The 14,701-nt window shown below is 46.9% G+C and overlaps 5 protein-coding genes across 5 annotated transcripts; 3 read left to right on the forward strand and 2 right to left on the reverse strand.

Annotated features, from left to right (window-relative positions):
• Positions 1–3,229: 3,229 nt before the first annotated feature.
• TRV_00806 (uncharacterized protein) lies at positions 3,230–4,035 on the reverse strand (the record flags this gene model as incomplete). Its single annotated transcript, XM_003024956.1, has 2 exons — positions 3,230–3,735; positions 3,807–4,035. The coding sequence occupies 2 exons, from the start codon at positions 4,033–4,035 to the stop codon at positions 3,230–3,232; spliced, it is 735 nt and encodes a 244-aa protein (XP_003025002.1).
• A 437-nt stretch (positions 4,036–4,472) lies between these two features.
• TRV_00807 (uncharacterized protein) lies at positions 4,473–6,259 on the forward strand (the record flags this gene model as incomplete). The annotated part of the gene is made up of 5 exons (XM_003024957.1): positions 4,473–4,578; positions 4,665–4,748; positions 4,833–5,452; positions 5,528–5,957; positions 6,036–6,259. 5 exons carry the CDS (start codon positions 4,473–4,475, stop codon positions 6,257–6,259), a joined length of 1,464 nt encoding a protein of 487 aa, XP_003025003.1.
• A 2,073-nt stretch (positions 6,260–8,332) lies between these two features.
• TRV_00809 (SNARE domain protein) lies at positions 8,333–9,271 on the forward strand (the record flags this gene model as incomplete). Its single annotated transcript, XM_003024958.1, has 3 exons — positions 8,333–8,800; positions 8,865–9,147; positions 9,210–9,271. The coding sequence occupies 3 exons, from the start codon at positions 8,333–8,335 to the stop codon at positions 9,269–9,271; spliced, it is 813 nt and encodes a 270-aa protein (XP_003025004.1).
• A 2,125-nt stretch (positions 9,272–11,396) lies between these two features.
• TRV_00810 (uncharacterized protein) lies at positions 11,397–13,091 on the forward strand (the record flags this gene model as incomplete). The annotated part of the gene is made up of 4 exons (XM_003024959.1): positions 11,397–11,705; positions 11,768–12,681; positions 12,750–12,982; positions 13,045–13,091. 4 exons carry the CDS (start codon positions 11,397–11,399, stop codon positions 13,089–13,091), a joined length of 1,503 nt encoding a protein of 500 aa, XP_003025005.1.
• Positions 13,092–13,656: 565 nt separating this feature from the next.
• TRV_00811 (uncharacterized protein) lies at positions 13,657–14,585 on the reverse strand (the record flags this gene model as incomplete). The annotated part of the gene is made up of 3 exons (XM_003024960.1): positions 13,657–14,121; positions 14,225–14,296; positions 14,400–14,585. The coding sequence occupies 3 exons, from the start codon at positions 14,583–14,585 to the stop codon at positions 13,657–13,659; spliced, it is 723 nt and encodes a 240-aa protein (XP_003025006.1).
• Between the last annotated feature and the right edge of the window lie 116 nt (positions 14,586–14,701).

Here is a 14,701-nt window from a genome sequence, read left to right on the forward strand (position 1 = left end):
ATCCCATCGCACGAAATTGCCGTTTCAGCCGGCTGGATCCCATGAGCTTGAGCTCGGGACACGCAGAGAGAAAGAAGAAGAAGAAAATGCATGAGAAAGGATGGAGATGAACAGCAAAAGACGGAAGAAGCAGAAAAATAAAAAAAGAAAACGGATTGAAAGAAGCAAGAAGCAGGAAGCAAGAATGAATCAAAGAGAGGGCTCAGCCGCTCTGCGCACCCGGACGAGCCAGACTTTACGAGTCGTGGCTTTTTTTTTTTTGCTTCTTGTCTTTGCTTCTGCATATCCCGCATGAGGTACGCTGTACGGAGTACGATGTACGGCGCCCAAGCAGAGTCTTGTTCTTGTCTTGTCGGTCTGTCCGTCCGTCTGTCTCTGTCTGTCCGTTACCTTGTGCAGAGTTCGTGCGTGTGTATGTATCTTCTCTCACCCAGCCTTGGTTACACCGGTTGTTCAAATGGAGCCCTCTGCAGGCGGGTCGTCTTACTTACATGCATTCCGAGTTTCCATATCCATCGACATCTCCGTCGTTGTCTCTCGATCTTGTTCTTGGTTCCTTCTCCTCGCCTATTGATGCAGTTCCATTATCGTTTCCGTACAACCACAATGCACGTCTATTATCCATATGTATGCATGTAAAAGGGGGGGAGAAACGTACACCGACCCATTAACCTACCTCTATCCCGTACAGTAGTATTCCATCCCTCTCTCCCCTTTCTTTGTGCGCCTATCTGTCTCACCGTAGCTTTTCTAGCCTCGCATCTCCCGAGCAGCTCACATCACTCATGACTTCACACTGCAAAAGAAAAGGCCTTGCTTCCTTCTTCAGCCTTGTCCGCCTTGAGAAAACCCCAAGAAGATTCCTGCTAGGGCCCGCGCCTTGCCCTTTAAGGAATGCGCCAGCTTCTTTTACATAAGGATAACATAATAGAGCTAACTGCTAATAATATTTTACACATTTACACAGGGCTGAAACTCTGCAAGATGAAAAAGGCGAGGAGATCGATGGTGTACCTCGTGGTACTTAAGGAGGTAACTTACTTACTCTGTACACTCACCCTTGCCTGCCTCTTGTTGCCCGGCCACGCAACTAGTTTGACGCCGTGGCAGCGCTGGGAATTATTTTATTGGTGCTAAAAACAGGGTGTCACTCAAGCCCATTGGCCCAGACAGTTACCATTATTGCTATTATATTATCAAACAAGGCATCCTTATTATTTCCCTGATCCCAACTAATAATGTCGGAGATCGAAATCTTAAAACAGAGAGACAGACAGAGAAGCGACAATTGGAGGGACTCTCATTTCAATTAGGTGACTCTTCTTCAACCTCGTCGACTCGGAAAGACGAAAGAGGAGATGAAGCTGCTTCAGCGCAATAGTTAATGGACCCGGTTGTTTGGCGTTCGTTTGGAGAAATCTTATCGGTAGTTTCCGACAGGGGGTCCCTTTTTTTTTTTTTTTTTTTTTCGGCTGCTCAGGGCGAACTTCTGCTGCTCTCTTGTCTTTGGCTGCCTTTGCGGCTTGGTTTTTAATTTCGCAACGCCTACCTACACACAGACATTGTTGTCGTTGCTTCTTCGAGGCGTTTAATAGACGGATTTCATGCAGTATATAGGCCGAGAGCATGGCGTCGGCATTTGCAAAGACCGCGAAAAAGTAAAACTCCATCTTCCCTTTTCGTCCAAAGCTGTAGTTATGTTAAATACAAGTAATGCACGGAGTAATGGATGCAGGAGCAATATATCGACGTGGGCGCTTGGCTGGATCCTTTGCCATGGCGAATATATGCACTCTACCCTGTTCGGAGCGCTTCGCCCAAGGCATGCAGTGTTATAAGCGCCCCTTGCATATATCACTGATCGGTCTTTTATCTCGGCATTAGTTGACCAGATCGCCGGATTCCGTCGATAGCCATATCAAGGCAACGGAGCTGAAGGCCGACGGACAAGGATGATGAGTTCGACATCATATTTTTATTCTCCTGATCGAGAGTGCATAATATATTAAGTAAGTCAGTGGGTATATTGTGTCAGCGAACATGTCTTGCTTGGCTGCGGCTGGGCGACAAAAGGAGAAGGAGGCCCATGTTCATCAGCGTTGCCCGGCTGTGCCTCAGGACAGCTCGTCGCTTGTTTCAATTGGTCGTCAGAATCGTTTGACAAGCGTGTTGAGAAACGTGGTTTGTTTGCTTTAAAAAAAAAAAAATTTAATCATATACTGATCTGCGTTCATCCATGGGTTGGTTAAATTAGTTCGCCAGCCGTGGAGCAACATGATTGGCCCCCCTAAGCAGCAACTCCAGACATCGCTCTTCTCTGCTAAAATAGTTGGTGGAGGGCGGACTGGGGACTCTCTCCTGACCGTTGAACTTCTCCTGGAGAAACTCGAACTAGCCTTAAAACGGGGCTAACGTTTCTGGAAGGCGACTTTTTAATTTCTTTCGTTCGGGGACTTTTGTTGTGACCTAGGCAGCTGAAGATCCCATATTTTTTTATGGGGTTTTTTTTTTTTTTCAGTTATACTAAGTTAAGTAGTCAGGGTGAAGTGGTTCGTCGGAAGAAAAATTTTTCACTTTAGCTTCTCTCGTTCTCTCTTTCTGCTGCTTAGCGCCATGTCAAGTCACATACTTGTACGTAACGGCTTTTGCTTGTGTGCACTCAGTTGAAACCGTCACAGTCGTCGCGGGCCCCCTGAACAACGTCCCCCTCCCTCATGTGAACAGGTTCGATATCAACGTGTGACAAGTTTCGAGCCTCCCAAATCTCCATCCCCCCCTGTTCCCTTGCTCACAATCACTGTGACGACTTGAGGAGGGGGAAGGAGAGAGAAAGAGAACATTTGGAATGTTCCGAGTTTCAGCTGACTGACATCGATTGCATTCCCCATACTCCGTAACATTCCGACGATTCCCTCTCCCCAGATTGACAAGGCTCTATACGGCGCGCATGGCGTGGCGTGATAGCTTCAAGATGAAGAACCACTATGAAGATATCCTCTCTTGGCTTCCGCTCCTGTACTCTGTACAACTTAACGGTGTGCATACGGAGTATGCAATCTGCACTGTGCTGGATCCCTATCCCCTGCTTCAGGTATAAGTCGTTCGTGCTAAGGTGGACTTGGCGAACGTTGAATCCAAACCAGAGTTCGACACTGTTTCTGGAAAAAAAATAGAAACGGAGCATAAAAGTAGGAGAAACCGTTTAAGGAAGGAGTTCATAGTATCACCGCTATTCGTCGTATTCTCGTGGTGCTTGAGTGCAAATCCACTCCTCCATCAAAGCCTGTCCGGTCTCTCCATCGTTCGTCTTCTTGGAAGATTCCATCGGCTTCTTGCGTTTAATGATTAGACAGAGGACCCATCCCCATATTCCGAATCCATCATACGTGGTAGTAAGGCCTAGCTTCTTCTTGTCTTCGGTGGCCTCATTCGCCACCCCAGCGGTATCCTGCATATTTTCATTGGCAGCATTATTATCATTCTTGTTCTTATTATTGTTCTCTGGCGCTTCATCGTTTGCAAAAGGCATCTCTTCGTCATCATCACTCTCCACTAGAATCCTCGTCTCGCCTATATTCTGTTCTGATATTTCAATCGGTGAGTCATCCGTCCCACCTGTCATTTTTTTGGAATTGCTTGTGATCCGGCCTTTGTTGTCTCTGAAAACTTTTTGCCGTGTGAGCAGGGAATGTCGACTTCCGCTTTCTCGCAGGAATATAGAAACTTCAAAATCATCTAAAGTCCATTGTTAATAACGGAATAGCTCCCGTCGGTATTCGAAACAATGGCATCATTTCTTGACTGACCTTCAACAAGGACGTCTTTCACGGGTTTGCTCTTCTTCTTGGCCTTGATCCGTTCTTTCTCCTCACGTAGCTTGGGCTGCACGAGAGGTCGGATACTTTCAATGACCCGTTTTAGTGTAGCGTCATGAGAGTCCAGTAGCCATCGCGAGTCCGATGGGTTTTCTAGGTATATTCGGCATTCAAGGACGGTGTATTTGCTGACACGCAGGTATCTCCGAATCGGTCCCATTCCGATACTTTGTTAAATTAAACAAGCTGATTCTGTAGTAAGGTATGCTGGTATACACTCCTATTCTCTCTGGAGCTTCATATGGCGGCTATATCCTTTCATATGCTGTGGCCTTGTCAAGCTGTTCAAGCCTGGGTTGAGGTTTCCGGGACTCCAGGCAACAAACAGGGTGAGCTGAATGCAAACAATGCAAACTTCGGGCAAAAGGCGCGTCCAAACTATGTCATAGCTTATTGTAACTACCTTCATCGCGAGGAACATCTCTTGTTTACATTGTAGGAACAGAGGCTGCTTCGTCTGTTTACATCAAGAATTCATGTTTGCCAGCCTGCTCGGGCATGAAATCCGTTCTATTTCTGCTTCTACAAATCCCAGCCAAAGTTGATTCTATACCCCCCAATTGAACTGACCGCGGGGAAACTTCCAAGTTTCTCGACATGGGCCAAACTTCCCCTCCTCCAGAGGGGGTGTTCTCCCTGCTGGACACTGATCTCTATAAGCTGACGATGCAATGTGCCATCCTTAAATATTTTCCGAGTGCTTGTATGTTATTTAATTTTTTCCAGCATGTCTGCTCACAGACGTGTTATGAAATCTACGTAGGTCACGGCTAACCCGGAGCTTTCCAGATGTTACATACTCCTTCACCAACAGAACGCCGGATATGAAATTCACCAGACGGTCATATAACTGGTTGCTAGAGCAAATAGCTAGTAAGCTTTATTGGCTTATTCAGAGCCAATCCGATCTTCGAAACGTCCTTAGAATGGAACGCTGACTTATATTTCCGTACACAGGATTGGAAAATATCAAATTGACAGAAGAAGAGCTGGAGTTCTTACAGAAGCGCTGTTCATACCTTAGCCCCGCATATCTTAAATACCTATCAGAATTCCGTCTGAAACCTTCCGAGCAGCTGGAGGTATCGTTCATTCCAATTGACGACACTGGATCTAAGGATGACATGGGAGATGTCAAAATAGCAATCAAGGGCCTATGGATCGAAACTATATTGTATGAGATCCCTCTTCTTGCACTGACGAGCGAAACATACTTCAAGTTTTGTGATCGTGACTGGGATTACCATCAACAAGAAGAGAAGGCTTTCCGAAAGGGATGCGCACTTCTTGAAAATGGATGCATATTTTCTGAATTTGGAACTCGGAGACGCAGAGACTATCATACCCAGAATCTGGTGATGGAAGGGCTTACCAGAGCAGCGAAGAAAGGAGCAGAAGAAGGGTTTAAGGGGAAACTTGCAGGCACCAGTAATGTCCATTTCGCTATGAAATATGGCATCGACCCCGTGGGTACCGTTGCCCATGAGTGGTATATGGGAATAGCTGCTATCACGGACAACTATGAGAATGCCAACGAGATTGCACTGAGATACTGGTTAGGGTGTTTCGGTGAAGGGGTAAGTATCTCCCCCTCCTTTTTTTTCATTTCACGGTATTGTCGTAGCAGCAGATGCTAATTTTATGCTATACAGGTTCTGGGTATTGCCCTTACGGATACCTTTGGTACCCCCACGTTCCTTGAGGCATTCAGAAAGCCAGTGCCAGAGCTTACATCTGCCACCGAAGGCCCTGAGGCTACGATGCCTTCTTCAGGAAATAATACTTCCGAGACTGACTCCCTAACATCAACTGTCCCCCCTATCCAGAAACCCTTTGACAGTGCAGTGAGAAACACCACCGCTAAAACCTACGCCCAGGTTTTCACAGGAGTGAGACAAGATTCTGGCGACCCTGTTTACTTCCTGAAGATTATAAAGGACTTTTACGAAAAGGAAGGTATCAAGGATAAGAAAACGGTCGTGTTCTCTGATTCCCTGAATATCGAACTTTGTCTGGAGTATAAGGTTATTGCAGAAGAATCCGGCTTCCAGCCCACATTTGGAGTTGGTACATTTTTCACAAGTATGAATTCCCTTTGCAGCATCTGTCATATTTTCGTACCTCACCTGATGTTGGGCTAACTTAGCATGAATGAAATAGATGATTTTAATCGAACTTCGAACGGAAAGAAATCTGTTCCTCTCAATATCGTTATCAAAGTCTCCAGTGCCGGAGGACGGCCAGCTGTCAAATTGAGTGATAACCTGGGCAAGAATACTGGAGATCCGAAAACAGTAGTCGAGGTTAAGAAGCGACTTGGCTATGTAGAGCATGACTGGGAGAATGGAGACGAGACGAGACGGTGGGGTAAGAAAGAGGACTAACGAGTCAAAGATACGTTTTCATTTCTTATATCAGATAGATGAACCCAGCCGTTGACCGTTGCTAGAAACCAAAAAAATGGATGCCTCGTGGATGGAGGCAACATCTGTAGTGTAAGAACCTATCTTGTTGCAACTCTCGGCTTACAGCTTTCCCAATAATTGTTCCTATTAAAGCATTTGTATTGTTGTCTTTCGAAAGGTCTTATTCAATATTAGTTTTATCTATATTGCCTGGCTGCTGACTCGAGAGTGCATACGCAATTCCATTCTACTCTTCGTCCGTCATTCCGTTCTCCATTAATGTATGAGCAGACGTAGCGTTGCAGAACTTGGGCATACGGGTTAGCATTAAATGGGTTTTCTGTGTACCCATAATAATAATACACTCAAAATTGAGACCAGGGTGATGGATCATGTCCCTTTTTACTCCTTTTTGGCAGATAGAAGTGTCCCTCAGACACACTTTTGCGGGCACTTGAGACTTTTGATCCAGTATAGGAAGATGAGATTGGGTCATAAGGATTTATTCTCATATTTTTGTTCCTGAAGTGCATAGAATGCCCTGTGATGTCATGTTATAACGTTGTGAGGTACTCCGTAAAGGAGCATCTCTACCAAACCCACTGTTGATCACATCCAAGTGTACCCAATGTACTCTGTACTTCATGCTAGTGCACTGTCCACGGATCAGGAGATCTTGGTGGCTGATGGCAACCACCTAGGCTCCAATTCCACCGCGCCACGGCGCATGTAATTATGGACCTGTGTAACCATCCACCCCTAGAGCTCCCCTTTTCCCACATCCGCCTTCACAAGCTGAAGATATATCCTCCTCCCGCAAAAGCTCCAGCTCGCTGAGGGTTTTGGCAAGCCGAAAGACCATGCACCTGCTAGTGCTCCTCACCGCCATGCTCACGGCTGCAGTATCACTCAGACATGCAGCTTAGCGAGCGAGAAAGACCTGGAGGCGAAGAAGGGGCTGAAGAGGACCTCAGCAGCTAAATATAAACCCGAGGCTGCGAAGGAGAGACGAAGGATGCAGAGGAGGGCGTTAAAGCGGCGTCACAACCCCACGCCTTCTGCCCCCTGCATCTCTGCCTCCATGCAAAAACAGAGCCCTAAAGCGGCACCATGCACATCCCTCTTTCGGCCTCTAATGCACGTCAGGCGGCACTAGCGCCCGAAGCGGACTAGCGCCTCTGAGCCTCTTCGAACCGCCCGTTTTTGCCGCGTAATTAATTAGTCCGAGGACTCCTTTTTTCTCGAGTTGCCTGTCCGTCGGCTGGAACAACATCCTCGATCCTCCAGGCTCTCCCGTCCTCTCGTCTTTCTGCTCTTGAACGTCGCTGCCTGGGCCTGTCTGGCGTTCTTGTTTCTCCAGGACTGATTCTCTCTGCCAGACCACCAGCTCTCGCCTTTGCCCCAGGATCGTCGCGTCTCCAGTCCCCTCCAATCGCCATATTTACACAACCTACGGCCGCAACCTTGCGCTGGATTCGCATTCAGCCACCCTCCATTAATAGCAACCTTCGTCCTTCTTGCGTGTACATACGAGTCTTCTTCTTCTTCTTTTTTGTTCCTTTTACTTTAAACAAGAAAGATTTGTCTGCTGAAGTCTTGGTTTGCGTAACTTTTTTTTTCTTCTAATTTCTCGATCTCGACCTCTTTCGACTCACAACACGCTACCACCTTTTTTTTTATTTACCATACAACACGCACACGCTCCGGATTGACAACGGCCAGGCACTCCATATTTCACAATGAGCGTGAGTCGCCACTCTCGTTTGTCGAAATTTGATATCACAGCTGTACATTTTGACGAGAACATGCGATCTTTGGCAAGGAGGAACCCTGGGGGCTAATTTTAATCGAATGTTTTAGGGATACAACAACCAGGCACGAGGCTACGGCCAGATTGACCACTACTCCGGCTCTGGCCACCCCGGTAATGGGTATAACCAAGATGTCGAAGCCGGCCACAACAACTATGGTATGGCTAGCATTATCTTCTAGGGTCTTTATTTGTTTATTTTGCTTGATTGCGGCATCTCGCTAATCCGGCTAATTATAGAAATGTCCCAATACAACCAGCCGCGCCCTCAAGATCCCAACGCCATCCTAAACCAGTGCAGAGATGTTGACCGTGGAATCGATGATGTAAACCGATATGTTGACCAGCTTAGCACCCTCTACCGCCGTCTGCTCAGCGATGTCGACCCTGCTCGTGAAAATGCCGTCCGAGAAGAAGTCGAAGACCTTGCCAACCAGACGAAGCGCCTTTATCGTAACTTGGTCGACCGGGTCAAGTCTATCAAGCAGATGCCAGAATCCGGAAGCCCACGCAACTCCTCCCAGGTTGGAAAAGTTGAGCGTAGCTTGAAGGCAGCCATCACGCGATACCAGCAAGTTCAGGCTGATTTCCGAAAAGAGTCCGAGTCGCAAATGGCCCGACAGTACCGTATTGTTCGACCGGATGCAACAGATGCCGAGGTTAGAGAGGCCGTTCAGGATAGCTCGAACCAGCAGATCTTCAGCCAGGCTGTATGTTTTTTCCCCCGGACTTCATCCCCATATGTGAATTAAAGATTCTAACCAATTTCAATAGTTGATCCAAAGTGACCGCCGTGGTGATGCCCAAAAGGTGTCGCAGATGGTTCGGGCCAGACACGAGGAGATCCAGAAGATTGAACGAGACTTTGTCGAATTGACACAGATGTTCCACGATCTTGAGGCTATGGTTATTCAACAAGAAGAACCCATTGCTCACATCGACCAGACCGGTGAAGAAGTGCGGGAGAACGTCGACAAGGCCAATGAAGAGATTAAGGGCGCCATTGATTCCGCCCGTGCTCGTAACAGAAAGAAGTGGTGGTGTCTTCTCATCTGTCGTAAGTACATGAGTCTCTCCCCGTGGAGTTTGCCAAATCATACTAATTCTTTCTTTCCGCAGTCCTTATCATTATCATCATTGTTGTCGTCATTGTCGTTGTCGTTGTTATACAAAAGAAGTAGAGTTGCTACCACTTGCCTCTACTTACGTCTTACTATCCACACCGATGGCCAGAGTATGGCTGTTCACTCCTCCGACCCGAACCTCCGCGAAAATATCTCTCTTCCCTTTGTACATGTGCTTATACCCTTCAACCAGTATTGTAAGATCCTTTTGGTATCCCTTTTGGAGCATCCACTCCTAGCTACTCCGCAAAAATTACCCTTTTTTTCCTCTTCCTCTGCTTTCTAGCATCGAACCGATAAGCCACATTCACAATCATCGTTGGAGCCTCCGTTTTCCTTTGTCAATCGTCATAGCAGCTACAATTCCATTCTCGCCCGGCTGTACTATATCAGCTCTTATGGCTCAGTGACACTTTTTCCTTTGTTGGATTCCTGTCTGTTTCTTCGAAGGTACTTTTTATTGACATTACTACTATATAATAATTACCCCTGTTTCCTTTTTTTCTCTTCCCCAGTTCCTCTCTTGTGCTATTCTCCATCATGTCGTCTACTTTCTTCTTGCACTTTATAAAAAGAATGGTTGGCTTTATATTTTTTTGGAGTAAACAATAAAGAGTTTATTCTGATATTATATTGTCTATCTCTTCAATTATCCATTTATGCCAGTTATGTCCTAGGTCTATCGTTACCGGACCAATGCTTGAATGCAATATTGTAGTACGCAAAGTATGGTTCTTCGAGCTCAAATCTTACATATGCCTTGGTGCAACCGCTTATGGCACCAGCCCAGATTCTTACGGTCTCCAATTATGAAGCCTAGTCGCCAACTCTAGGGTATTAGTCCTCAGCTGTCTCATCACATGTCTACTCCTGCGTTGCCTACTGCTTCGCAGCCTTCTCTTCCTCTTCAGGGGTTCTCGTCTTAAGCTGTAGCGCATGTATACCGCCCTCTTGAGCCATTTCTTCTTTGAGCAGGTTATATACCATTCTATGTCGGGCGGGCTGGGTCTTCGATGCGAATGCGGACGAAATTATCGTTACACTGTAGCGAGTAGTAGTGAGCAAGCTAGCAATTTCGTGTCTTTAGCCGTCGATGGCTGTGCTTCCCATATACGCACTGGAAATGGGTTTCTGTAGATGTATTCCCTTGCATGGGCGCATGATGAGCGTGGTGTTTAGAGTCATTTCGGATCGTTAGAGAAATCGGCGATAGTTCTCTTGTGACCTGCATATAATCATTGTGAAATCAGTCCTATGCGCATGCACTTATCTCCTTGACATAAGACCTGAGGCATACCTTATCCCGAATCGCGTCTTCCAAAGGCGTCTGAGAAGTTGCAGTGCTGGCGGACATTCTAGGTATGCGTGAGAAAAGCTGCAGGCGCTGCTGGCTTAGTCGGATGGTTCGGAGCATCTGGTATGTGGAATAGCTGGAGAACGACAAGAGCTTCAAATGCGCTGGTAAGGGCAGGTTTGCTTGCCTGTATGTCTTTGCAGAAGGCTTCGGTGTTATTCAGGCCCAGGCTAACTAGTTATCGTCGTCGGTAACATAAAATTAGTTAACTAAGCTTTTTGGGCGCATCCGCGACCTTGGGGAAACTTCTTTGCACATCAACACCTCATAGAAGATGAAGGCTGGCCGGCATTATTTACCATGAAACACATGGATACCCTTTAGCTGGCTTCTATTGTTGAATAATCTGATATGTGGACGAAAAGCCGCTATAGCAAAGCTCTGCTATTAACCTCGACAAGATGATACGACCTGGCTGCCGGCGGTTTTGTCTATTTGCGCAGCAGCATCCAAGAGCTCGAGTGAATCAGTATAGCGCTATACCATGGCCGAAATGGAAGGGATACCGAGTCCGTCCTATGCGATTATTTTCGAGTCTGCCCAATCTTCCCCTGTTGCATCCATTGGCCTCCCATGACCAGCTCTCGACATCGGTTGTCCATAGCGCTTCGGGCCGCACCTTTACCTATGGCAATCTTCTCGGCGATGTCATATCGGCTCAGGATAAACTAAAGACTATCGGGGGAAGGCATTCAAGGCTTCTTGATTTGCAGGGAAAGCCTGTGGCGTTTCTGGCGGAGAACAGCTACGACTACGTAGGTACTGTAGAAGCTCCCAAGCAAGTCGATCCAATGAACTTGGGCACTATATAAATGGCTAACATTTGTAATGAGCATAGTGATACTACTATCTATCCTTGCCGCGGATGGGATTGCTCTTCCTCTTTCTCCTAGTTTCCCTGCGGCAGAACTGAGATATATACTGGATAATTCGCAAGCTGAAGTGCTCCTAGCTACGGAAAGGTACCGGGAACAAGCAGAGCAAGTTCTCAAGGGAGAATTGATAAATCCTCCCGTTCTGGAATTCATTCCTAAGCTTGAAAAAGGAGCCACGCCACCATCGAGCGTAGGATTTCGCAATATCGAGGACCCCCAAGGAGGAATGATGCTATATACTTCAGGAACCACCAATCGGCCGGTATGTTGAGCTAATTGAATTTGGATACGGATAGAACGCGAACTAATATCCATCGTTATCAGAAAGGTGTATTCCTCCCACACTCTGCGCTAGCGGCGCAAACCAAATCTTTGGTTGAAGCATGGTCTTATTCACCAGACGACAGACTACTTCACATGCTACCTCTACATCACATCCATGGCACTGTCAATGCTATCCTGGCCCCGGTCCTTGCTGGCTCATCTATTGAATTTACATATCCCTTCAATCCTACAGCAGTATGGAAGAGACTGGCTAAGCCATTTCTCCCTCAGTCCACGGCCAATCCACCACCAAAACCTATAAACTTCCTCACAGCGGTTCCAACTATCTACCACCGCCTTCTGAATACATTTGATTTACTCTCTGATACCACTAAACAGGCCGCCAAGGAAGCCATTTCACCGGGAAATCTACGGCTAAATATCTCAGGTTCTGCTGCATTACCGACGCCTACAAAAGGGGCATGGTCCGATCTTAGTGGGGGGAATGTCCTTCTTGAAAGATATGGTATGACTGAAGTGGGCATGGCTCTCAGTTGTGGCCTAGAATTCAATGACAGAATTGATGGGAGCGTTGGATGGCCGCTTCCATCTGTTGAGGTCAGACTATTCGACCTTGATAAACAAGAAGTTATACGCCCCGGGCAAGAGCTTGATAATTACGGCCGTGAGAGAGTCGGAGAGATCCAGCTACGAGGTCCAACCATATTCAAAGAATATTGGCATAACAAGCAAGCTACCGAGGAATCATTTACTGACGATCCTGATGGCAAGGGCAAATGGTTTAAGACAGGGGATATGGCTATTCGAAAGCCAGTGGATGGCGCTGGGAAAGGTGAAAGCACCTGGGCTAAAGGTCCGTTATACTTCATCCAGGGCCGCCAGAGTGTGGACATTATCAAGGTCGGAGGAGAAAAAGTGAGCGCACTAGAAGTTGAGCGTGAAATACTCTCCCTGTAAGTACCGGCTTTCCAGCTATTATATTGTTCTGTATTCTGGCTGGACTAACCTAGGATGTTTATAGTCCCCAGGTTTTGGAGGCCGCTGTTGTCGGCCTACCGTCGAAGCAATGGGGTCAAAAAGTCGCCGCGATACTGGTGCTCGACGCTAAGCATGCAGCTACAGAATCTGACGAGGGAAAGCCCTGGGGAATACTTGACCTTCGCCGTGCCTTGAAGGAGAAGCTGTCTAGTTATAAGATTCCCCAGGAAATGAGGGTACTTGAGGGCGGGATCCCAAGAAATGCTATGGGAAAAGGTAAGTGCTCGACTAACGTTCAGGACATTGATGTAGAGTTACTGACAAAATAATCCTTCTAGTAAACAAGAAAACCCTGAAAAAAGAGGTCTTCGGCGATGTGATGTAGTGGCGCCATGCTAAGTTGTTGTGTACAATACGGATGTATATAGACTCTTGTACACTATGACCATAGACGGATGTTCTGTAGCTTTGTTGGATAAATAAATTCAAGGCTAAAACAAACCGGAAGCGATATCGCCTAATGGACCAAACATCATACACGGTGAAGAAGGATGATAAACACAGCTTTATAAAAGGGGAATTTCGAATAAGAGGAAGCGCGCATAGCAGTTTAATGACATTAAGAAGTAAAAGCGGAAGACATGTTAAATAAACCACGTTAACCCCCAGTTTTAGCTCCTAAGATAAAACAATCCAGGGAAAAGAAAGCTGCGCTGGGAACATCACGCGCATGCTGAGACTTCGTAAGACTCCATTTTGCAAATTGAGAAAGTGTAACAACCATCTCTACCGGCAATCTCAATCCCGTCAATGAGGGAAGATGCAAAAGCTTCCCTACTAACGTTCACCACGGCCGTTCAGCCCTAAGGGGAGGCATTGAACTGAACGTAGCTATACAAAGTTGATATCTGGATAAGATTGAATCTCTTATACGACCAGGTGCCGTTTTCTCAGACTGTAAACTTGGCTTTAGCACGGGTGCTTCCTGCATTGGCACTCTCAGTGTGGCCGGAGAATTCGAGGAGCTCATTGTCCTTCAGTTTCAGAACTTCCTTGAACCGTCTGCCAATAGCCAAGAGAATCTTCTGTGCTTGATCTTGCGAGCGCTCATTGCTAGCACGTCCAATTGTTCGGGTCCATAGACCGATTCGGTAAAAAGACTTGCGCACGTTAACGACAACTCCCATAACTTCGTTGTCACCGTCATTTTCGAGAGTATCTCCAATCACCGTAAGTTGGGCATGTAGCCAGAGTTCGTCAATGGGAACCTGGTTCCGGTCCTTGGTGAATTTAAAAGAGTACGACCACTTGCCGCCATGCTTGTTTTGTTGATCTTCCCATTCCGGTCTGACTCCCTTCTTGAATAGATGGTAGTCTGACTTGAAGCTGAGCTGAGAGGTAGGCGCGATATTATTCTGTTTACGGCAAAGTGGGTGGTCAGATATTATGCTGTATATAATAAATAAAAGCTAGAACCGTGCCCCTCATTTTTGGGGGGAGGACAAATTCCAGACTTACATATATTCCCCAGAATTCTTCGACGGAGTTAAAAGTGACGACTTCCTTGAGCAGATCGTTCCAGTTGTCGCCCTAGAGGATAGCGCTAGAGTTAGCATAATCCGAGATATTCAATGATGGGTGGGCGGTAATGGGATGTGCAACTGTGGGAAGCGCGCCATGCACTACCACGTACCTTGCCACTTGGAGGTTTTGTGAACCACAGAGTCCATTCGTTCATGAGAGGGTGTTTGACGTTGAAGTTGATGGGATCATGGAAGACCGTGATCTGTTCATCCTTGTTCTGAGCCTCAGTGCCGTCTGGAGTGGAGTTCTCGTTGTTCACGGCCTGTTCGGGCTTGGTTCCGTTTTCCGCCGCCATGTTGTGAGGAGGGAAAGGCGCCGACGTAGATCTATGTAAGGCTGAGGGCTCGAGTCGCTGCACGGGAGATATATAGGCTAGGGGTAGAAGCGCTCCTGGAGCTGGTCGAGGTGGGC

This window comes from Trichophyton verrucosum, assembly GCF_000151505.1.
Source record: "Trichophyton verrucosum HKI 0517 chromosome Unknown contig00082_1.f1.exp, whole genome shotgun sequence".
Lineage (NCBI taxonomy): Eukaryota > Fungi > Ascomycota > Eurotiomycetes > Onygenales > Arthrodermataceae > Trichophyton > Trichophyton verrucosum.